This window comes from Neocloeon triangulifer, unplaced genomic scaffold (genome assembly GCF_031216515.1).
Source record: "Neocloeon triangulifer isolate White Clay Creek 2 clone unplaced genomic scaffold, ASM3121651v1 ptg000011l, whole genome shotgun sequence".
Taxonomy (NCBI): Eukaryota; Metazoa; Arthropoda; class Insecta; order Ephemeroptera; family Baetidae; genus Neocloeon; species Neocloeon triangulifer.
Window position 1 is genome coordinate 3,833,206 of NW_026775553.1, and position 26,071 is coordinate 3,859,276.

General features: G+C 38.7%; 1 protein-coding gene and 1 long non-coding RNA gene across 2 annotated transcripts in view; both read right to left on the reverse strand.

Moving 5' to 3' along the window:
• LOC132196037 (uncharacterized) overlaps window positions 1-26,071 on the reverse strand; it is a 191,130-nt gene that overhangs the window by 89,122 nt on the left and 75,937 nt on the right. The window contains exon 5 of the mRNA XM_059618419.1: window positions 22,121-22,287. Within this exon, the coding sequence (XP_059474402.1) occupies window positions 22,121-22,287 (167 nt within the window). The remainder of the gene's footprint in view (window positions 1-22,120; window positions 22,288-26,071) is intronic.
• LOC132196149 (uncharacterized) lies at window positions 2,591-3,165 on the reverse strand. The gene is made up of 3 exons (XR_009441733.1): window positions 3,051-3,165; window positions 2,871-2,998; window positions 2,591-2,813 (listed from the first exon to the last, which is right to left on the reverse strand). It is a non-coding gene; the product is annotated as an uncharacterized LOC132196149 (long non-coding RNA).

Below are 26,071 nucleotides of genomic sequence, written 5' to 3' on the forward strand. Positions count from 1 at the left end.
AAGAATTAGCTGAAATAGACGAGAAAAATCACGGACCGCAGCCGGACACGCGGCAGCGGGCCGAAAATCTCCGAGAAAATTTAGCAAAAGAGCACGGAGGCCGCGCCTCGGCCGCCGCTCAATCTGCTACCAAGTCGGACAGACCTGACCGGGTGGTCACCGACACAAATTCAGCCCCGGACGGAACGAGACCGCCGCCGCCAACCGCACCCTTGGTTGATGGCATAAACTCGCAAGACCCAAATATGACAATTTTTCAAAGTCTCGCCACGGCATTAGTAAATGCAACAAGCAATGCAGCGCGTCCAACAAGCGCCTCAGACATGACGAGAATTTTCACCAAAATCTACATTCCCACATTCTCTGGCAAGCGCGACAAAAATTCGCCTCATGAGTTTCTCACCTTTATTTCATGTCAAGCAAAAGCGCACGGAGTACAAGTGCTCGAATAAATCAAAGCAAAAATGCCGACCACGCTCAAAGGTGAAGCAAATCTGTGGTACAGCTGCGTTGGTGTCAATTGCAACACAGTCGAGGACTTTCGCCACCAATTTATGACCGAATTCGCGGCCGTAAATTACAAAGAGGAATTAGCGAAAGAACTAGAAAAACGCAGCCAGCACATCAACGAGCCACTGACTACGTACGCGCACAAAATAAAGGGTTATTTCGACATAATTGATCCGGCGACGCCCGAGCAGAAAGTTGTTGAGAAAATTGTTCAACAAATGCACCCCGCTTATTTTCTGTACATGCGTGGAAAAACTTTCAATTCAATGCAGCAGCTCTTAGACGAGGCCGCGGTTGTTCAAAGCATCATTTATAGGATTCAGACCTATAAGCCACCCCCACCCGCGCAGGAGGCCATTGAACTCTCTCTCGCATATACTGGACCCGACCAAAGTACGGCCGATGCGGCCCGCTCGCTCCAGGTGCAAGATGCTGTGCCGCTGCACGCATTGAATCCGCAGATCCGCCGATCGCGCGCACGCACAAGCAGAAATAGATCTCGCTCTCGCAAAAATCGCAGCCGCTCACACGGCTATGATAAAAATCGCCGATACCGCGGTGATTACAGAGACAGATCTCAAAATTCCTCTCGCGACCTTTCACGAGGACGTGATAATTTTCGCCGCTCGCACGGTGAACGCTCAACATCTCGCGACCGCTCTTACTCCTCCAGCCGTTCGCACGGACGGAGCGATTCTCGCCACTCGCTTGGCGGAAAATCAACATCAAGTGACCGATCACACGGCCACAATGATAAAAGCCGCACGCACGGCAAAAAGAGCACGACTTTCGCGAAAAAAGCGACAAATTTTTCAAAGGAAAAGCGCGACAGCAGCAATGAGAAAGACAACAAAAATCGGCAAAATAAAAAGAAGGCTAAAAAACCCCGTGATTTGACTCCTCATTCCCGGAAAAATTCGGAAAACTAGACAAGCCACCTGCAGCTGATGCCTCGGGCAGCGGCAGGAAAGAAAAATTATTAGACTTAGAAAAGAAAATACAAGCATGTGAACTTCTAGTTAAGAGGAATAAAATTAAAATCAAGGATATGCACAGAAAAGGGCCACGCCAATTTGACTTTCGCCGCCCAACCATTCCTTTGAAAATTATGAATAGACATTATGTTGGAATCTTAGACTCTGGTAGTGATGTTACTTTAATTGGGTACAAATTGTTTGAAACTTTGCGCAACAAGGGAGCAAAAGTCTGGTACTCTGACAAAAAATTAGCAACAGTTGGAGGCAGCACAAAAGTTGTAGCAGCGATTGAAGTCCCAATTAAATGGCGTGCAGGATTTGTTAAAATGCCATGCTTTGTCTTAGCAGAAAAAACAAATGAAATTCTGCTAGGGAGAAATTTTACAAGCAGCGCAAAAATTGGAATTCTGCCAAATGGATATTTTCACACAAAAGAGCCAAATAATGTATTTAGATTTGTATACAAACAAGCAAAATTCATGCACTCAATGCAGGCTACAGTTCAAGAGAAAAAATTGCTACGCAACGAACTTCCTGGAAAAATAAAAAATGATAAAAATGGAATTCTGCGTGACTTGCTGTTGAAATACAATGCAAAAGGATTGTTTAGTGAGGCCCCAGGACTGGCTAAAGATTTTCACATAAATGTGGAATTAAAAGATGCACTTCCATATAAGGCAGCACTTCGTCCAACAAATTCAGAGACAAGACAAATCATTGATGAAGAATTAAGCAAAATGTTACTTCATGATGTAATTGAGCCAATTGACGACGCAGTTTTTGTTAGCCCCATACATCTTGTGCCAAAGAAAACACCACTAGGGCAAGCACAAAAATACAGACTTGTCTGCGACATGCGTTTCATCAATAACAGAATGACAATTAAGCCCTACCCAAATGCACTAAATTTGGAAACAGTGTTTAGTCAAGTGAAAGCAAAATATTACACCAAAATTGACTTGAGTGGAGCTTATTGGCAGATGGCAATTCGCCCAGAACACAGAAAATACTTTGCATTTAATACACATAGAGGAATATTTGCATTCAAAAGAGCACCATTTGGATTTGCAGGCTCTGGATTTGAATTTCAAAAATTAATTGACAAAGTACTTAGAGGACTCAACTACAAATTTGTCACCTCTTTCTATGACGACATCTGTGTGTATTCAAATTCTCTTGAAGAGCATGTGAAACATCTCCAAATCGTTCTCCAAAGACTTCATGAAGCAGGACTCACAATAAACCCAGGCAAACTGGAAGTTGCAGCAACTGAAATAGAGCTTCTTGGCCACAAAATTGGAGAAAATGGAAAAATGACACCTCTGCCTGAAAAAGTGGAATGTATTAAAAAATTTCCTGCGCCCAAAAATAAATTGAATGTACAACAACTCCTTGGCCTATGTGGATTTTTTCGCAAATTTGTGCCCAACTACCAACTAGTCGTCGCACCTCTCACAGCACTACTTCGCAAAAATGCCACCTTTGAATGGGGAGAACAACAGCAAAAGGCCCTGGAAAGTTTAATTGCAACACTCACATCAGACAAATGCATGATTAATTTACCTGAGATGGACAAAGATTTTCAAATCTGGGTTGACTCTTGCAAGGAAGGAATCGGAGCAATTTTGACACAGAACCTCGACGGAAAAGGATATCGCCCTGTGCAATTTATTTCTCGTCAAACCAACTCTGCAGAGAAAAATTATTGTATTTCAGAACTCGAATTCCTTGGCGTAGTTTGGTCCATTTCGAAGTTCCAAGATTATATCCAGCACTCAAAATTCACAGTCTTTTGCGATCACCAAGCCATCCAGTACCTGATGAAACACCCAAACCCTGCAGGACGCCTGAAAAGATGGACATTATTTTTGTCAGGATTCAATTGTCACCTTCAATACAAACCGGGAAATGAAATGCAAGCACCAGACGCACTGTCGCGAAATGCAGTCATGATAGAGAGTGATTATAAAATGCCATTCACGGACCGCAACAAAACAATCCCGCTCGCTGATATCCAGCAGGACGGCAAAATTACGTTCGCAAATGACATGACCTCACTCCCTGACCACTCCTGTGACCGTTGCACTGGCCAAAAGAATCCAAAACCGCAGAGAAAGGCCGAAAAATCACGAGCCGAAAATACTGCAGCCATGGCCGGCACGAGAGGAAAACAAACCAACAGGAGAGCGCAGAAAGGAGACAAGAAGCGTGACGTCACAGCAGCGAACCAATTTGAAAATAAGGAGAAGGAGAAACGCCCGCGAAGCCGCTCGCCAGCAAAGCAGGCAAAGAGTGAAAGCACAGCGAGGAAACGCAAAAGAAAAAAACAGCCCAAGCGCCGCTACACCAGCACACTTGTTATTCCATCGCCGCAAGAATTAAAAATGGGCAACAGACTAAAAGTTCTCTTGACTCAAATTGAGAAAAATAAAAATTTTCCAATTACTGATGAACAATGGGCCATTGAGCAGGAAAAGGATAAAGATCTCCAGCAAATGAAAATTCAAATACAAAAAGGCAAAAAGGAAAAATATTCAATAACAGACAAAGGTGTAATAAAATATACGGCAAATGGAAAAAACCTCATCGTTTTACCAGCACACCTAAGAAAACGAGTCCTTGAAATTTGCCACGATGACGTTCTCAGCTCTCACCCTGGAAAACACATCACCTATTTGAAAGTTTCAGCACATTTTACATGGAGAAAAATGCGCAAAGATATTGATGATTACGTTCGCGGTTGTCCAACGTGCCAAAAAGTGAAAGATAAAAATCAACCCAAATTTGGCTTTCATAATAGAAAATTGGACACCTACATAAATGAAGTTATCAGTGTTGATGCAATTGGACCTTTGCCCCGCAGCACTTCAGGACACAAATTCGCACTTGTTTTTGTCGATAATTTCTCAGGCTACACGAAAATTTTTCCACTTCGTTCGGCGACCAGCAAAGTTTTCGTTGACAAACTAATTTTCTGGTGTACAACTTTTGGCTTCATGAAGAGAATAATTAGCGACAACGGCAGTCAATTCATTTCAAAAATTTGGAAGCAAACGTGCGAAAGGCTGAATATCCAACACACACTAATTTCGCCGTACCACCCCAGCGAAAATAGATGTGAGCGTTCCAATAAAGAATTAAAAAAGAAGATTAAGTGCTATACAAAAAATCACAAAAACTGGGATTTACATCTTGATGCAATCTGCTTCAGTATAAATTCAAGTATTTCTTCAGCCACAAATTTCACCCCAAATTTTTTGTTCCTCATGAGAGAAATTCAGCACCCTGAACTACCTTCAGAGGAGCACGATGAAATCGAGTACGCTGATTATGTCAAGGAAATGATCAACCGAATGCGCACGGCCCAAGAAATTGCTTTAGAAAACGTCGCAGACAAGAGAGAGAAATACGCAAAAAAGTACAATAAGAACCGACAAAACCACCCATTTGATGTCGGAACAACAGTACTGCGTGAAAATATGATTCTCAGCGACAAAGTCAAAGGCATCGCAGCCGGCCTCGCGCCAAAATACGAAGGACCATTTAAAATTTCTGAGAAAATCGGGAAAAATACTTTTCTACTTGAAACACTGCAAGGGAAACCGGCAGGGCGCCGACATGCGGAACAGTTAAAGCTTTTCACGGCACCCCCGCCATGGTCGTATGCACATACAAGCGACGAGCCGCGCCGAACTATACGGCGAAAATAGGATTAAGCCGACCCCACGGCATTTAACCCGATTCTCGGCCGAAAACAACACGGCCTAAATTCAGATTTCCCAAAATGATGTTCGCCTTCAAAGACTCTTTGTTGTCAGAGGACAATAATTTCATTTTCCAAAGTTTTTCGTCATTCAAAACTCAACCGGAATCCACGGTAGAGTAATTGCCGCGCCAACACCACGGCGCCGCGCTTAATGCGATCTTCAAATCAAACGTTCGTCCCTCCGAACTTAAAAAGACAAGTACGGACTGACCTGGACCAGAGGAGAAGATAAAATTTTTTTAGTTTTAAATCTAATTTTGCTAAAACATTTTTCAATATTTTTGGTGTTAAATATTTAAATTCATTTTGTTCGTTTTTTCAAAATCTACATTTCATTAAAATTTTGTTTTTTACGAACAAATTCTTTTCCCAGGGGGGATTTGTAACCACAAAAATCAATAATTAAATTGCTCAAACAATTAAATAAAATAACCATTAAATAATACTCATGTAATCAAATAATAATTAGATATTAAACAGTCAATTAAATATTATCAAAATTAATATTGTAACTTAGACTTGAATCAGAGATGTATTATTTGATGAATGCCACAAATAAACCGACGGCAACCCGCTATCCAGTTCCACGAGCAATTCAAGTTGTTTCACTTTGTGTTTCCCTTGATAGGCAAGGCGCGCTTATAAGCCTGTACGAGGCACATAAGCCGCCGGCCCGCTCTGAAGCATACAGCCGCACTAGCCCGGCTGCTTCACCCACCTTTCGTGTTTAATATTTCAGAAAGCCCGAATCCGACGACTGCACCCGCAGTCGCCGTCGAGTAATTCGCCTACGAGTTATTAATTAATTGGGAATAAAAGTTCATCTCTTTCGGCCAACCCAAAAACCCTAGACACACTCGAGAACCTCCGTTTCACATTATAATTATTTATAAATTTCTTTTGTTGCTATCAGAATTTTTGGAGGTAGACCATATTCAGATAGATGATGGAATTTCACTTTCAGAGTTTTTTACTCAATCAAATGGCTTCAAACAAGGTATGAATTCTAGCCCAATTTGTTTCAATATTTACATCCATGACATTATTAAAATATTCGAGGGCATGGACGGAGTGGACTTTCTGCTCTTTGCAGATGATATGGTTTTTATTAGCGATTGTTGTAAAAAACTGGAAGAAATTTTGAGAAAGTTTTTAATTTACTGCACAGAAAACAACTTAAAAATAAACCTGTCCAAGACAAAAGCTTTAAAATTCACAAATAAAGGTAAAGGGCCGAAAGGAAAATTAGATAAAATAGCTTGCGAGGGGAAAGAAATCGAATTTGTAACTAGTTTCCCATACCTTGGTGTAACTTTTCAGAAAAGTTGCACGTCCTTCTCCAAACATGTCACCGAAAGATGCAAAAAGGCCCTCGCAGCCATGCACTTCAGTGGGAACTTACGGGACCTATCTCTCGACTGCGCTAAATCTCTCTTTTTTCTTAAATTCGCGCCCATGGCCACGTATGGGGTGGAAGCAATTTGGCCGCACTTAAAATTATGTGACTTGGTTACGTATGAAAATTTAATGACTAGATATTTTAAAAAAGTTTTAGGAGTAAGTAAATTTTCTAGAAGCTCTTATCTGTATCTTTTGATTGGCGACGAAGAGCCTTTTGTAACTAAAATTAAGAACACCTTTAATTTAGTTGACAATAAAGCTTATGAAGAATTCTTGGAACATATTCGGCATAGAAAAGAACGTGACTTTAATGTAGAAATATTTCAAACACCGGCAATGTTAAATGATAACTGGAAGCAGCCCTTGGTTAAAAATAGACATGTTCAAACACGGTTTGCAATGCACGGCTTTCATCAAGTACTTTGCTTGTACGGATAAAACTTTTCATACCGCCGGAGAAAAATGTAAATGTAAACTTTGTGACGAGACAAAGATTTCTCAGTACCACCTCCTTAAATGTACAAAAAGAATCAAATCCCTAACTGAATATGCTAAAATGGATAAAGATAAAACCTAGTATAGATTATATTTAACCTTAAGTCGACACTTTAATTCTTAACTATTATAATGTCTTGCTGAAGTTGTACACAATTGTGTTAAATAAATGGAAATAAATAAATTTCAAGGATAAATATTTCTAGAAATGATCAGTTCATATCAATCAATTTTATGGAAAAATTAAAATTCCTTTGAAATGTGTTAATTTGAAGTTTCCATCTTTCTGGAATTAGGAGAAAAAAGAAGTAAAAAAAGCCAAATTTAGAGCAGCAGCCGAAAGAGCAAGAGGGTCGCAAATTTCGCGGTGTTTTCATTTCTGGAGGTATAAATATTTGATCGCGCGCGGCTGGTTGATTCGTTGGTCTGGCCGGCGAGCGATCATAGCTTAGGGGCTATGATTAGAGTGCGCGAGCCGCACTCGCAGGGGAGCGTCGGCGGCCGAGTGGGAAGTGCCACGGTAATTACGTCCTTCGTATAAAGGGTCAGCCAAGCATGTGCTGCGGATTTGGAACTAAAAGGGTCACCCTCGCTCGCGCTGGATCTCTTTTACGCACGCATGAGTTGAATCGCTGATGATGCCCGGCCGCTTTTTTGCCGCGCGCGCGTGTGCATTATGTTATTATATGTGTTTTAAATAAAGAAGGTTCAGGCTTATCTAGGCAAGGCCCCCATCAATCCTGCCGAGGGTGCAGCGCTGCGGTCCGCATTCATTATTGAGACCGCTCGCCGGAATTAATTTTTAATTGAGTCCTCCAGGGACTGGTTTCGTTTTTTCCCTCTTGCCAGATCAAAGGCGCCAAATTTGAATTTTTCAGCGAAGGAAAGTATGCATCTGGAAGCACGCATTGCATACTTTAATGCCCGGAACGACCGCAGCCTCTCATAGAGAGAAGGGTCTGTCCATATTAGGGAGGGTCTGATAGCCGGAAAGTGCACAGCCTCGGCCCAAATTCCGACCGCGGCCTTGAACTTCCGAACTGTTACACATTAGAAATTCATGTGATTTGAAGAAAAGACGCAAAAAGAGAATAAAAAATATTATATTTGAAAAAATAAATTTTACAATTATTTATTCTTCTTGGTCAATACAAGAAAATTTGAATTAGAAGCTTTTAAATGTTAGTGCAACTAAATGAGTTATTTCAAATTTTCCGTGCCATTTACTGGACTTAAAACCTGCCTAGAGCTTCAATAATTTGTTGCCAATTCTTTTTTAATTTTGATTTATGATATTTATTTTTTTTTTTTAATTTAAATTTTTAATTTTTAATAATCTTCCAATAAATAGTCAACAGATTCAACTCTGGTTCAAAATTTTATGATTTTAAAATGTAAAGAAAATTTTGACAATAAAAATAAAAAAAAGACATTTGCTATTTTCCAATTATCTGAACTAAGACCTTTAAAGGTTTTGCAAAACTTTCCAACTTGAAATAACAAAAATTGTTGTCTAAATTTTCATAAAAAGAAGTGACCTTGCATTGAATTGATGCCACTGCCTCTTGATGTAATCTCCAAATAAGACTTATGCTTATCTGTGTAAACGCCTCGATGGCGCTTCTTTCCTTCTCGATCCAAATTGGAGACGAAAATAGTGCGAGATAAACGCGCAAGATATATTCGCGGCCGTAAAAGATTCGCTTTCTCATATCTGCACGCGTCGTGGCGGCGGCGGCAACCTGTAATTCGCCCGGCAAATGTCAGATGATAGGCCTGCTTTTACGAGCCTTCCCCTTTTTTTTATTATTATGAAACAATAAAAGGGAATTGTTGCTCGTCCATGCGTGGGCACGAGACGGAAAGAGAGCAGAGAAAGGACGAGCCGCTGGCCAAAGTTAAACACAAACCACTTTGGATTCGGCACCGCGTTGCCTTGTTTGCCCAAACTCGCTGCCCCGCCCGACATATATAAGACCATTACGAAACAAACAAACTGCCTTCACAACGAAACTAATTCGGAGCCGCAGAGGAAAAAAACGGATAAGTTTCAATTGTGTGTAAGAATTGTAAGATCTTTATCTTTCCTTGCCAGAATAATGGTGTTGTTTTTGTTAAGCTTTACAATAAATATTCCAAAAGATTCTCATACAAAAGACACCACAAAAATAAATTACTGGATATTATTGCTCATTATTTAACTTCTTGCTTTGGAGCAGAATAACAATTAATAATAACTTCATAAAATTCAGACTTTTTGTTATTTTCATTATATTTTACAGCAGCTCTGAACATGCTATAATTTGACAAGATAGATTATAATTAAAAATTTAAAATGCTTTCTGATTATTTTAATATTTTATTACTGTAATTAACAAAATTTTATTATAATAACCAATATTCTTGAGTTCATTCGTCTCTTTGATTGTTCAACCTATTCCATGTAAATATAAAATTTAATTAAATTCAATTAATTTTAGACGCCTAAACAAAACACGATTCGATATTCAAACAGGTCAGCATGTGAGCAAAAAATATCTGTTCTTTAATAGCAGGGCAGATTCCCGTTGGGGGAAAAGCTTTTTGCGTCGTAATGAGCGGCTAATTATGTCTGCAGGTGCGCTTGAGGAAAAGCGTGTGCGGTGTGTTTGTCCCTCCAGCTCAGCAACCCGACCCACCCGGGTTAATTAATATTTATTGTGCGCCCTAACTTGGAATATTAAGGGTCGGCCATGTTGGTTTTGCCGCTGCATATTGTTGATTTTGGTGCCGAACAATATTTGCCTTTCATTTGTTAAGTGAGTGGAAAATCTCTGCGGTCAGTGCTTTGAGACACGGGCACATCAGTTATTTGACCTGCCGTGTGATTTGTTTCGAGGCTAAATGGCGTCAATTAGGCGTGTAATTACGCTCGTATAATCACGTTTCGGGCCTTGTGATTGAAGCCAATCAATAAGCGGCCGTGCAACTCACAAACAACCAAACCGTCATCCATTTCGGGAGCAGCAGCTCGTGAGCTCCTGCGCTGCCCGCCGCCGTTCTGATTAATTATTTATCCCGCTAATGCACTGCCAGATCGCCGCCGGTGATTAGCCGGCCAGAAAGAAATCCTAGATTGTATCTCATTTGCACGCGCTGATTAATTAAACCTGTCGGGAACCTGCTTGAAGATTGATTTACGGCCTCTCTTATTTCACAAGAAGTGGACAACAAATAATAAAGAAAGTAAAAAATATTTATTTTTTTCAATAAAAATTTAAATAATATAGTTCATAATACAGAGAAAAAATATTCTGATTCTTCTCATTTGCTATATTTATTATTATTGTAGAAGAAGTAAAAATCTTTGAGAGTAACCGATTTGCTACACAAAGGGTTGAAAAAGTAGCTTTAAAATTTTTGCTAATATAAAAGAGGAATAATTATTTTTCCCTTCAAATTTAAACATCCGTTTAAATTATGAATGTGAATATAATAGAAGGGGCAGAAAAACAAAATTTAAGATTCAACCCTACAATAGTTAAATGATCGAAAGAAAAACTTTTTCCATTTCATATTAACCAAACTTTCAACTTAATTTGAAATACAAACATTATGGTTGGTGTGTTTTGGAGCATTCATTGCAAATTTAGCAGAAAATATTATATTCTCCGCCAATTAATTTTGCAAAATCGACGTAAATTCATATAATTAAATCCGTTTGGTTTGTGGCACGTTTGCATTAACGCAAAATCAGCGCGTTCCACTCTATTTCGCGCAAGCAAAGCCTCTCTATTATTAATTGTTAGGAAAATTAGCCAGCTCGTTTCGGTTCCATTCGCTCTCTGCATGCATATTTAATTGTTTTGCGGTGACGGAGCGTGAATTAATGAGTTGCTGGCACAGCATTAATGTGTTATGGAATAAAACAAAGAGTTCCTGCTCGCGTGTACTAGAGTCGCGGAATAAGAGAAGAGGAAAAGCTGCTCACTCACTCCGCCATGCAGTGCTGGGGGAATATTTGATGCCGAGAGGTCCCATTAGAAGCAGCAGGGAGAGCTAGATTGAAATAAACGAGCCTTTCCAACAATCATTTATTTTTACAGCCGCCCGAGCACCGGAGCAAAAATTCGTTCTATCGGAATGAAACTACTTCTCTCTTTCCACCGCCGACGGCAGCAGTCAGGCAGGCAAATGTGGAGCAAACAAATTAAAATACAGCCTGGCTGTTTGCACCCGGCGCTCGCAGAAAACACACGACTTGAAACGCAAAACGACTAATATTGTTCGGCAGGTGGAATTTAGTCGTCACTGATTTTCATGTTTGATGCGGCTATGATAGCCAAAAATTTGTTATTTTCAAATATTTGCAAGAAAATGAGGGAGGCTAAAAACAAATTTTTATTCAACTACTATAGGAAAAATTTATAAAATTTCACTATTGAGATTCGATGCATGGCGGTTAAAATTTAAATCAGTTTTCTATAAATGATTTTTAGAGTCCTTTGTGGGTTTATAAAAATACGATATTCTTTGTATTCTTTTTCTACTTGTACCAAATTTCTTGTCAAAATTTATATTTAAAATTAAAAATAAACTTTTTAAGATCTTCAGTTTAATGTTTTCATAACACATGCATCTTAAAAATATATATGTTCAAAGCTTTTTATATAAATTTTTACGAAAATGGTAATTATTAATTTTTATATTTATTTATATCAAAATAATTAACAGATTACGAGGATATAGTTTTTTTTTTACAAAACAATAATTAACAAACAAAAACTCATCTGAAAAAAGTGAATTTTCAATTCAAACACTATGTAAACGAGTTATTGCTTGAATTTATTCAAATAAAAATAAATCAATAAAACCAAAATGTTAAAATCGTTAAAATAATTAACTGTTTGTTTACAAAAGCGGAACAAATATAATGCAGACGTCTAAAAATTATGTTTTATCCTTGTCAGTGAGGAGAAAATCACTCTGAAATAATTTTCTACGATTATTTTTACACAACTTATATTATGTTTAATGCCTATTCAAAAATGAAGGAAATTTTTCAAAATTTTTCTTAATTTTAAAGGAATAATTAGTCAAAATTTATTGAGCGAAATTCCGCAACCCCTTCTGAGTGCGCGACGAGAGGCAAAAAACACTCCTTGCGCCGAAGGCCTAACGAGGTGTTAAATTTTATCGCGCGTTTCGTTGTTGTTGGTGTGTGTGTGTGTGTGTGTGTGTGTGCGTCGAGTATGTGCGTGTTGCGCGGCATAATTGTAAAATACGCGTGCACACTCGCCCTGCGGCAGGTGCACACGCAGGCGTCTCTCGGCGGCCGAATCAACAATGGCCGTCATTAAAAGTGGAGCACGTGTGAAATCTGCAGCCATTAAAGCGCCGCCGCCGAGTATGTTTGCAAATAATGGTCCATTATGCAGCGGCAGGCAATTCATCCGTCGGCTCTGCATTTTGCAAGTAGTGCATGTTGTTTGAGGCCTGACGAGAGACGCCCATCATTTGCCGACCTTATTGGGTGTGCATCCTACTTGTTTTATTATTTGCTCTTGCGACCATAATAGAACGTGGCACGTCCGGCGCTAATGAGCGGTGACGGTGCTGCTAATTATTGATCCTCGTTCTGATATGATGGGTTTGCCTGACAATGAAAAATGACAAGAAGGAAAGATGTATGATATATTCTAGATGAGTTTCCATGCTATGAAATTCATACTCCCAGTCAAATGCATTAAAAAAAATTATAGCATTTCAAAATAATAGAAATAACGGAAAATATTTCCGAATTTTTTAAATTCTAAATTTTAATCTTAGAGTTAGAGTTTGTATGTGCATAACTTTTTATAATAATTTACAAATATTTGATTTTAATCAAGAAATTTACATATTTATTTGTAAGGTAAATACAAAAATTGTGAATTAAAAATCACTCCTGATACTTCATAAAAAATTTCATTTATTCTAAACATATTTACATTTTTTTTTAAACAATTTAACAGCACGATTTAAACCATTTTTTTCAGTTTTTCAAGCTCAACCGGGTCGTCACTCACTCAAAATAAATGCCACGTTTGGACTTTTAGAATCGAGCGATACCGCGCAAAAATGTACTCTATATTCATATAAATTCGTATTAGATCGCGCGTTATTACAATTTAGTGTTCCTGAGCGGCAGAAAAGCCAACGGTGCGATCCTCGAGCAACAATATTGAGAGCACCAGCCCTACCATCCGACTCACTATTATTGCGTGCATAAAAATCTGATAGTAGAGAACGTCACAAGAAAGTACATTTTTATTTCAAGTACTAAAATTTTAATATTAAAATAATAAATTAATCCCTGCATTATAAAGAATGGAATATTTTAAAAGATTTTAATTAATTTGTTAATTTTATATATTCAATATATTATTCTAAAAATTTGTTTTTATACGTTTTGCTTGTACATAATTGATTTAATCAATTTTAATACAAATTTGTCGTACTGTGTCATTATTAACTCAATTTTTGGATTCTTCATCTTTATATTTGTCATAAGCTGATCAATTTAATTACTAAATTATATTAAAAAAATTTACTTGAAACTACAATCAGTTCAGTTTGAATTCTCAACCACATGTCACAATATAAAATTTATGCTTTTTATTTAAATTGGCATGCTGTGTTTGTATTATTTCAGAAATTTGCATAAACAGTGACCCTTTTCCTTTTTGGTGTTTCTTTTAGGCGCCTAGTTTTAGCAGGCGCCGTCCTTTTTCAACACGGCGATGTTTTCATTTCATTCTCTTACGGCAAAGTGCACTCAGCCGCCCTCAAAGCCATAAACGCGGGGCGAGTGGGCGCATACGTTACACACACTCTGTATTGTCATGTAAATTGTGCGTGTGTGTCAACCGGGAGAAGAATTTATATATTCACAGCCGGCAAAGTATGAATGTTTTTAATCTGTTGTTTCGCTCGGGATGCGTCAAAAAATTTCGCGCACGCCGCCCGGGATGCACAATTGATGGGGGCGCGTGAATAATGATCGAGTGGAGTGACGCCGAATTAGAGAGGCAAAATCCATCCGGAAATAAAAATAAAATGTGCGCTGCCTGTTTTCAGTTTGGCTGAATAATTAATTCGGGCGTGTCCCGCGAAAAAAGTGCACACAATGCGGGCGTAAGCAGCTTTTGCGGACCACCTTTTCAATTATTCAAGACTATTCCGGGATGAGCGACAGTTGAAAAAAAGCAGGACATGTGATGAAAAATAAAAACGAAGGTCGATTCATAATTAAAAGATATTAATTTTTGTTGCGACCGATTAAAAATTTGGACTCTCAAATTTAACTAGTTTTTAGGCTGGTTTCAAATTGTGTTTCTTTATATTTCTTCCTTACTTAAATGTATTATAATTATGTAGCATTAAAATCAGCCATAAAACTTTTAGCAATCAAATTATTAGATAGTTCTCATCTGTTGTAGCATATGAATTAAATTAATTTACTTAACAGGCATTCACGTTAGTAAATTAAATACATTAATGCTTACTTTGAAAAATTATATTTCCAAAAATGATTTTTCACGTCAATCTCCCTTAATTCATTATAAATTTAAAACACGCCAAAAAATTAAAATGATAAAATATTGTTAAAGTAAAATTTAAAAAAAAAATATTGCAAAAATTATTTACATTTTAATATTTAATAATTTTATATTTCACTGTTATTTTGCTACTTACAAATTTTTAAGCTTTCATGGTATTCGCGTTGTAGAAATTGCACCCGTTTAAAAATTAACGGCGAGTGGCAGTTTAATCACGCGAAACGCAGCATAATCTTGAAATTTATGGCACCGCAAGACAAGAAGTCAGGGTCCAAGGGCGCATTAGCGCCTCGCTTTCTCTTTCTCAACTATTAATTTATGTAAAAAGGGTTGAGGCGTGAATAATTAATCGGGCGAGCCATATCACGTTTTCTGGCCGTCCGAAAAAAAAAGTAACGGTCTCTTGCCCGGAGAGGATTTAGTGCGATCATAAAAAGCGTACCTGCTGAGGGGCGGAAAGGGGTTGTTTTTCATGCACTTCGGAATACATTACTGGCCAGCCAGCATCTCGGGCTGTTTTACAATTTTATTGACGGCGTTAAATTGGAGCGGAATAAAAAGCGCGCCGATAAGGGCCAATAAATAAGAGTCGGCAGCGCACGACACCTCTTTTATTATTTTGTTTGGTATTTTTTATTTATTTTTTCTTCACCAACGGGGGTGTTTACAAGGGCACGGAAATGCAGATACGCGCAGCGGATTTATGGAGTGGCCGATTTTATTGCACACACGCGCGTCGTTTTCTCCAGCGAACTTGGCCCGAAACTTCTTAATGCCATGTGAGATTACGCTCTCATCAAATATGAACGCGAGTTTAGATTAAACTCACCTGCCGAAATTGGAATGGCGGGTGAGATTAACGCATTCCAGCAGCGAGAGCATTAATTAATTAATTAGTTTCGCTCTCGCTCGCTCGCTCGCAAGTCTCAATCGATAAACCGAAGCAAATATGGCGTCGCCTGATGAATAATTGACGCGCGAGTGAAACCAATCGGGCCTGATTATTAATTAAACGGCCAAGTCACGATTAAGATTTCATAACTCTTGAGATTTTCAGTTGAGTTTGCTTTGGCAACAAGTTTGCCAGAAAAGCTGAGAATGTTCAACAGACGTTGGAATTATTAGTTGTGTGGCGGAAAATTTTTGTTTTGGAGGGAAGTAAATTAATTCAAGCGTATGGGTCTGTTCACATCAGAAGAAGTTTTCGGGCTTGTCGGCCCGGAAGAGAAAGATGGCGTTTAATATTGAGAAGGTGTGTGTATTCGTGTCCATTTCCGGAACAGAGGACCCGCCGGTTCAGAGTGATTTATCGCGTTTGCATTTCGGCCAGCGAGTAACACCCCGTTTGCGCCCAGAGGCTTATGTTCCAGCGATTTATGGCCGCTTACACTCAATTGAGGCCTGGACGTGGCTTTCGGATGAGCCATTTTAATTATCCCTTTTATTGGACACGCTGTTTATTTTGATGATTCAAAATGTGTGCTGCGAATAGAAAATGGCTATTAATTTGTGTTTTAAATTAATGTGGCTTTTTGTGAGACGGTCGATTAAACAGAAAATTATATAATTAAAAAGTAGTAAAAATAATATTAAAATACAGTGAAGAAAAGATTTTCATTTTGATTTCAAAATTTGCTAAAATAAATTTTAAAATAATTACATAAAATAATATCCATTCACTTTTTGTTTTTTCTCTTCCATGCCGCAATATTTATTTGAATTTCCACCTTCCATTATCAAATTATTAAATGCTGGTTCATGGCGAATACGTGTTCTCAATTTATTTCCACGGCTTGCGGTTGCTGCCGGCGAATTTATTTTCAACTTTTGATTAGATTGCGCACACGTGTGTGCGAAAAGTGGTCGGATTACATGGCCATTATTCCGGCTGTTATTGCACGACCGAAATGCTGGCTGGTGCGGGCTCAAGCCATGCGAACACACACAAAACACATTGATTCCTCTGCTCGCACTTCCGTAATTGCGAAATGGTGCAATAATGTAATTAATTGCGAACTCTGCCTGCACGCGCGTTCTATAATGGCGTTCGCGCGCCCTTTTCAGTCGAACAAGCGGCCATTAAATGTGCGTTTTGCAATATGTGCCCATGGGGCTTCGTGACTCAATTTCGTTCCAATTAATCTGGAATGGAGGAAAATTTTAAATAATTTAAATAACAAATCATGATTACAACATTGATCATCAAAAATAATACGGTGAACTCATCTAAATAATACAAGATAGCATGAAAAAGAAAACTCTTTGTTGGAAAAATTAAAATTCTAACATTTTACTTAAAATAAGTAAAGCCTCCATCATTGGTAGGAAAAAACTTACAATTCGAGGTTTACAGGTTTTGAAGAACTGATTTATGGTCTAAGTAAAACTCACGGCTGACGCCACCAAAACATTATTATATATTATCAAAATAACAAATTTTAAAATTCTTTGATATTATTGAATGATCTTTGTCTATTTCAGATTTCAACAAACCCCATCTAAATTATAAAAAATTCCATAGAATTTTTTTAATTAAACTCAAGCATTTTCAATTTTTCTCTGGTTGGATATTTGCAGGAAATGTGTCAGCTTTATTTCCAACATATCGAACCACTTTCTCGTCACATTTAGCTCGTCGGGTATCGAATTCCCAATTACATACCCCAGTGAGGCAGGCAGGCGGAAATGAGCGACACAAAATGCAATCCCAAGTGCCGGCAAAATTTCAGCAGCCGGCGGCAGCGTTAAAGAAAAGGCACGTTAATTAAAATGCAGGAATGTCTGCGCGCATTTTATCAGTGAATGCCGGGTGGGCTGACAGCGGAGACAAACGCGACCACATATCGTTTGCGGGCTCAGCATTTTAGCGGGAACAAAGAATAAGGTCGGGCCATTTATGCGAGAGGGGAAGGCTATTTTATGGAACCGACTCGTTGAAAGTGGCAATCAGCATTTTCTGGCAGCACAATTTACACAAATGGAAATTAAATTCATAAAGAACTGGCCTGGACGCTCCCTTTAGTGCATTTTATTTTTCCCGATAAATTTATTTGCTCAAGGCAGCTTAGTTATTTAACTGTGAAATGATACAAAGGGAGCTGCTTTTGATCAGACAGGCTTGTTTTTGTGACACTTTTTGCCGACGGTTTGTGTGGGACGCGGACGGAATTTAAATATCGGTTTTTCCTCTCTTCGCAGTATGCAAGTGAAGTTGTTTGGGGGCGATATTTTATAACTCGCTGATAAAGATATTATATTATTTTTCCTCTCTGCATTTATTTTCTCAAAGGGAGCTTTGTGGCTCTGATAAATGGAGCGGTTGTTGCATGCACTTTGATAAAACTGACATTCTTCTACCTGCGGTTTTGAGTTCGATACCAGCTATCGCCGCTGGAATTTCCTGTGACAGGAATGTTTGTTTAATTCATGTTTTTAGTCAAGGAACTATTTCTAAAGTAGATTATCGTCCACAAAAGGAATTCTTAATCAGATGACGCACGAGCTCTCGGGAAAATTTATTTGAGCCTTTCAATTCCAAATACATTTTGATACGCTTTATTTCTCGATTTATGTAATTATTATTTTAATGCATTTATATTTTTTTCTGATTCCTTTGCGAATGATTGCATCAGTCAAATGCGTAAACTATAAATAAATTTAGAACATTTAAATTATTTAAGTGAAACTATCACAGAAAAACAATTAAATTAACTCCACTTTTTCAAAATCTATAAAAATAGTATAATTTGAAGACTCTGAAGTTGGGAATAGAAAAAAAATTCATTTTTTTCTTGAATGGTAACACTCGAGGTGGATTTCATGAAAAATTGAAACCGGGCGAAGCAGGTCTCCTTTGGGGTCAGTTGTCCTTTATTTTTTCATTTTTTCTTTGCAACGAGGTTCGCCCGGTTTCAATTTTTCATTTTTTTCTTCTTTCTTATCAAAGTAAAATAAAAATTTGATTTGAAAGCAAAATTTATCATCAACATTAATTTTCACGAATCCCTATTTTTTATTTATAAATTTTTAACTTTAAATCCCATTTTTGCACCTGCTTTTTTTTAATAAGGACTGTCCATGTCATAATTCCTTGACCTCTCATGTATCCTCGGGTATTCTGGTCGTAATTCTGTCTGTGTTTCACAATTTGAAATGCATGGAACTCTTGCGTTAAGCCGGTTACAAGACATAAAAGCGGCCATAAAGCCCTAACCTTCTCACGGCGCCCAATTTTTTAATGGCCGCTGAAAATTGGCATTGCATATAATCCTGCAAAATGACTCCATTTTTTTTCTACCTCCCTTTCAAATTTATATCTTCGACCGGCCATAAAAGCGACCGAGCAAAAGTCATTTAAAGTGCGACTTCCATCACCGGCCTTCCTTTTGTTGTTGATGAAAGCTTTACAGGAAATTGAATTCGCTATGTCCAGCAGCGGCCGGCATTCTTTTTCTTTTTACGACGCCCGCCGTGTGTATGGGTGCACCCTATAAAAACTTGCTGGCCTCTCTCCGGTGGCGGCCGGCCCAGTTGTAGTTACAAACTGCAAGTTTATCGGGCGTAAAGGCGTGTCTCGTCGTTATTATACACAGGCAGGGGCGAAAAGTGAACGACGCCGTTCTATCTGCACGCCGTATTGATCTCGACCGCTCTTCTTTTTAATTTTGCCCCACTAACCTTTGCGACTCGCCACACGTAATCTCCTGCTAAATAATAGCCCCTCTTTTTATTTCTCGCATAATCCTTTGGAATATCAATCAAATTCGCTCGTTATAACCGCGTTGCGCTTTTTTTTATTAGGTGAGAAGCTCTTTTTGCAGAGGGGGATGATCACACACAATGCACCCCCCTCAAGGGATACGTCTCGGCACACGCTTTGAGAGCGCAATGATCTCGCTCCGTCGTCGCAATTTGTTAAGTGGGAATCCACAGAAAGAAGGCTTGTGTTGCGCTACAACAAATGAAATGCAGCCCTCTTGCGAAATAAGATCCTTCTCGCGCATCGCATTCCTTCTCTTTTCACAAAAGAGATGGATCAAAAGTGTGAAAGTAGCAGCTAAGAGCAAAAAGGCGTTATTGCGTCTTTTTTCTTTGCATATAAAAAAAAAACGAGATGGAAAGGAGAACAAAGAGCGAAAAAAATCACTTTTTCTTATAAAATTGCGCGTAAATCAAATCGTAAAAATGGATCTGGAGAATCTCCAATGTTCTAAATCAGAGTCTGAGGTACTTCGTTCATCAAATTTTGCTCAACACAAAAGAGATGCATTGAAAAGTAAAATACATTTTTTGTAGAAGCATGGGTTGATGCAATTGAGAATATAAGGAATTATTTTCTGAAATCGGTCCTAGTAAAAGAAATAAAAATTCAGGAAATGTACTAATTTACATAAAAATTTTAAGAAAACCAATAAATTTAATTTTGGTTATCAATAGCAATATTATTTTAAATCTTTTCTTTCCCTTTCCAACAATAATATTTTGAATCAATTTTTGACAACTTTTCTTACTTTCTAACAGTTTCTGTTTCAAAGATTCCAGCATTTCCAGGCGACCCATGTTATATAATTCATCATGTAATCAATTACAGTCGATTTTGTTACAAAAAATGCCAGTCCAGGTCGTTTTTATTTTAGCAGAGGTATGTTGTTGCTACATATGCACATTTTCATATCAGCAAAAACGAATTCATGTGAAATTTGGAGCGCTAATGGACCCGAAACAAAGCCGGTGGACGTCCAGCAGGACTAACACGTCATGACGCTTTTCGTGTCTGCATTCATGTATGTCTATTCATGAGTGGAGGGAGGAAGGCTAGGGGCATTATATTCGGTCGCGGCCCATTGAATAGAACAACACGGTGGAACGCACCAGCAGTGCAACACCATCGCCAATTCTGCGGTTTGCTCGCCCTAATGGTACTTTACATTCCCGTTCTCTCTCTCGGCCAAACACTCCTCGCTCACGCACACACTCAAACACGGCTCTGCTCGCATTGTGTCTGCCGCCGCCGCGAATAGGAAACCGTTTAGCACCGCCCGGAATTATTAGGCCCTTAATAGCCGACCCCGTCCTGTTTGCGGCAGAAAACAACAAGGCCTGCTTCGGCAAACACCAATTTGCAGGCACCACCAAGCTTCTGCAACTTTTTTCTTATCTATTCAGTACGACTAGAACAGTAATGAAGTTGCGGTTGAGTAGCCAAATAGGCCGAACTAATCAAATAACGACAGCAATTTGCGATTTTAAAAATTTAATTACCAGATAAGAAAACGAAATTGAAAACAGAACAGATGCATTTTTTTAAGTAATTATATTGGAATTTGAATGGAGTAGTATTTTATTCATGTAATGGTTTTTCGAAATATAATTTGTGCAACGATTTTTTTAAATATCAATTGTTTGATAACCTTAAATTAAATTTAAAATAATTATTCATAACTCCAACTATAAAACAATCGGGACGTCAAAAATGAAATTAAACGTTTAAAATTTACAGGAAATTTATCGAAGTTTTCCAGGCCAAAAAAGCAGTCTGAATTAAACAGTGATGACAAATATAGAGCGCTGACAAAAAACGACGTAATCTGGCTGGCTTTGGTCCGGCAGCTCGGGATGAGCGTTTTACAAAAGGTTCAAATCAAAATTTTCGCCTGGCCGCACCAGGGAGCAGATTAAAATTACTAAATCCACGTGCACCGCGTGAGCATCGCATTTGTCGCGCGCGAGATAATATTGGCTATCCTATTAGTGCGGCCCGTAATAAGTTTTTGGTCATCAGACCGTGAGTGGATATATATGTAATATTAGTTTCAGCGCAGGGGAATTTCCCGATATTTTATATATTATATGGCCGTTGTAAATTCCGCTCCAGCTTTTATGGTTGGGACCAGAATATTGCAATAAAAATAGCCGCAAAACAAAAACAATATTATCAACTCTTTCGTTTGGAATTTTAATCAAATTTCCATACAACAATAAACATTGCTGATGCAATTAACCTGACGCCAAGTACAGTGCCCTAATTAATTGTTTTTCTAGTCGGGGCAACTAATTAATCGCGCCCGTCCGATCTCTATATCGACGCGCTCCACTCGTTCCAAATGTTTGTTTTCAATTAATTGAGCGCGAGCCTAGTCGGAACCAAAACAGACTTCTATCCGAGACAACGTGCGCCGTCATTAATCACATTTCGCAAAGTCCTTGTAGCACTGCGCCAACGATTGCTGCAGTGGGTAAGTATGCAACCGGCGCCGCAGCTGCTGCCTGCAGATTGCATAACTCACGTTTCGCAGGCGTTTGCATTAATTCGTGAAATTAAGTACAGCATTTATAATTTAAGCGACAAAGCTTTTACGTCAGTGAATAAATTTGAAAATAATGGTACTCACCAGGGTAGTAGACGAGGCTCTTGCGAATCTCGTACTTGGCCTCGGGGATGCGGAGCTCGCAGTGGAAGACGGTGGGTTCGAGCGGGTACTCGATGACTGTGCTGGCGATCACGTCGTACGAGCCTTTGTGCGATCGCGTCTCGATCTTCACGTCTTCCAGAGTACCACTGCGAAAATTCAAATTGATTAGTCACCTTCGCTGATAAGGTTCAGGAAAACTTTGTTTCTGGATTTCAAAAAGTGTGAAACAAATTTTAATTTAATATTTTCTGTAAAAAAAAAAAATAACAATAATTCTCAATCTATTTGAATTTTAATCAGATTTATTTGCTTTCTCTTTTTATATTTTATCTTATTTATGATGGAAATCTAATTCAAATAAGTTGTTTAAGTTAAGGAGTGGTCTGAAGTTTTACGGCTACGACTGATTGCCTCTCTTTGGAACGACCCCCTTGAGGTTGCAGACCTTGATGGAGTCACGATCGAGACTTGAGAGCACCTAAAACCTACGCATGATGTGCTCATTCTTTTTTTTTATTATTTATGCTCAAAAGTAGCTCATCCAACAAAGGATATTATGCTCTCGTATACTTTCTTCCCTAAAAACTGGAACGTTTTGCCGAAAGATGATTTATATTCGTGCGATTAGAGAGTTGTCAAAGCGGAGGCACTCACTCTCTCGCACTTTCTCTCTCTCCCCGCGAAAAGTTTTGTCATCCTGCGGCGCACAACAAAATGAACGGAGAAGGCGGCGTGCGCCTCTTTAAAAGCCCGGGCAATTAATCACGACGCTGACGATGACTAACGACAGGAATTGACGTCCCGACTGTCACTGCCGCTGTCGAATCGGTCGTCCCTGGCTGCACACGCGTTTGACAGGCACGAGACCTCTCGGCTGCAACCACAGGTTTCCACGACAACCAGACACTGATCCAACTTTTCTCGCCCACGCCACTTTTGTTATACAAAGTAAAATGCCAATATTTTAAAAATAAAAAATTCAACGCTGATAATGAGAATAATTAAAGCAATAAATCTAATGAAATTTAAATTTGTTTTACTTACTGAATATAATTTTTTTTTCACTCTCAAGTTTTTTTAAAGAGCAAAATACAAATATGAAATTTTACTGCTGCTAGAAAAATGAGTTTTACTAATCAAACTTTTTTTAACAACATAAAAATATAGTAAAAAATTTTTATATCTTACAATTACTAAGCAACTTTTAACAGACTAATTTTTTTCAATAATTGGAAATTGAAACTTAATGTTTTGATTTAAAAAAATGGCATTGGACTTTCCAGGATTTAATTAAGATTGTGTCCAATGTTGTGACCCCAATTCCAATTGACCTAGTAACTAATGGTCAGTTATGGATGCAGCTGACGAAATAATCTTCTTGGCGTGCATAATGCAATCTGGGATGCTGTTTACACGTGGGTGCAACGACCAACCACAAGCACACACCGCAACCAGATGTAGAAATCTGGTTAGTCCAGCGTGACGTTTATTATGCATGGACGTATCCGTTCGACTCTTGGGCTGCTCCATCGCCAATCGTGCGTGTCTTCATGATTAATGATCAAATAGAAACAGAGAAGCCAATTTATATCAAAATAAATTCAAGATAACAGGAAATGAAGTTCAACCAGAAGGACGTTATATCAAAATGGCCATTTATCATTTAAAAAAGGATAAGCTTTTATGATTTCCATCAATTAAAATTTTTTATTCACCATTCATTTAATTTGAGGAAAATTAGTGTTCTGAATTATTGCAGGACAAATTCCATTAGGTTGAAACCCGACAAACTTATGTGAGCGAGTTGCAGAGCGAAATTTAATTTGAACCGAGTCTGCAACTTGTCTCAAGACTATGCGGCGGAACTTTGCTCAAGAGTTGTTAACTTGCGATTTCACTTGCGAAGTTTTGCTAGATGTTGGTGACACGCTCTTGTGTCTTTTTCGGCGTAAGGACGCACACATCGCTCGCGCGTCTCCAATTACCTCTCTCCTGCCTGTTGTCAGCATCCGAAAGGCGGATTACTCGGGTAACGTCTTGAGACTTAAAATTTCGCAGAATTTCGGAAGGAAATATCCGGTTACAAGAGAAAATGTCAAAGTCCGGTGGCGAAAAGTAGCGTGTCATTATTTTCGAGTTTTAGACTGAAAAGTAACGGGGCCTGCAGGCAAAAAGTGACACTCTTTGTGCGCTACATGAATTTTGAAAAGAGAGATGCGCGTCTTCATATATAAAGATGGTACTTCTTGCTTCATCCTGCTTCCATTAAAAAAGATATCAGGTTCTGGTCTTTCTTTACTCCTTTTGTAAGTAATATCCTTGTTGTGTTGCGAAAGAGCAAAAACAGCCGCCACCGTTTTCGGCGCTGCAAAAATTCCGCCTGCTTTCACGACGCGCCGTGCACTTCAGAGAGAATATCTTTTACCCGAGCGTCACTCTCGCTTCTACCTGCTCTTTCTTGCCAGCAGTCCTGTGGGGGCTTACGCAGAATACACCCACTTGCAGCGCACCGTTTGTTTAGGACCCAAATTCCAAGCCCCGCTACGTCGCAACTTTGAGCTCTCAAACGAGAATTTTTCAAACTCGCTTGTTTTTGCTTGCGATATGATGGTTCTAATCTTCAAGTTTCACCATCAAAAGCTCCACCGATTTAAGTGAAAAGAGCTCAAGAAAAAAGTTTAGAACAACAGTAAAACGTGTTGAAAATAATTTGACGAGAAAATTTTACTATTAAATACTTTAAAATCATTATTTTGGTGTATATTTCACCAACGTTCACAAGCACTAAGACGTTTTAAATATTTAAGATCAAGGATAATGATAGCTATATTTCTCTTCCAATTTACCCCCAAACATTTGTTCAGTTTTCTCCATCGTTCAAAATGACAAAATTTTAGTAGTTTAACTAGGATACAATTCTTAAAGAACGGGTATTTGTATTGGAACAGCACTTGATCATGGACAAGAATGTGTACAAAAGTATTTTGACAGCTCAGTTTATGAACAACTTGTAGTACCCACATCTCCATTTCCGCGACGTAACACGACTTTTTTTATTTCCTTTTTTTTTACATTTCGCACGACCCTTTTGTAGCTGACACAGAAATAAAGTGTTAATCTAGGCGAAACACGGGCCGTGACCTTAAATATGCAAAAAATGCGCCTCGCCGCCGCTGGAAAATGTTACTTTGTAATATTTGGCCCGGGGATATTGCAGCATCAAGTTGACATTACAGTGACATTTAGTCGGAGGCAGGCATGCATGCACGCGAGAGAGCACACATCAGGGCTTTATGTGCACACATAAAGCGAAACACGGCGCCGCGTCTATGAACCGCACGGATGCGATGTTATGGGAAAGAGGCAGAGAGACGACGCAACACATCAAGTGATTCGCGCAGCAGCTCCCGATTATATATATTTGGAATTATTAATAGAGAGCACGATTGCCTCTGAGTTATTTGTGTTGGAGCGGGTTTTGTTCTGGCCGCGCACACGATAAGCCTGTTCGGCCGGGACAAAGCTTGGATATGCTTTTGAGGCCTTCAGCTCGCTCTCTCCGTTTTGCGTTTTGCTAAAGGTAGCGTGCAAAATTTGTGCTGCCGAAGCACATATTGGTCTCTCAGTGTTTGGAATTAACTTATCCTTTACTTTTACATATTACGCCTCTCGCAAATTATGTTTGCTCACACACATGACAAACACAGAGGAGTTGCTTTAACAAGCCCTTGGGCGTTTGATGTGATTAATACAAAACATGTACGCACAGCTCCATCTGCTTGTTATGGAGTTTTTGCGCATTGTCGATATTATTAATTATAAGAAAAATCAAGGAATTTCAATTAGCAAAAAATTTACAAATGTTGATGAAATGAAATTTTGGGAATATTTATCAACATTTTGATGTTTTAAAAACTAATAATAATATTT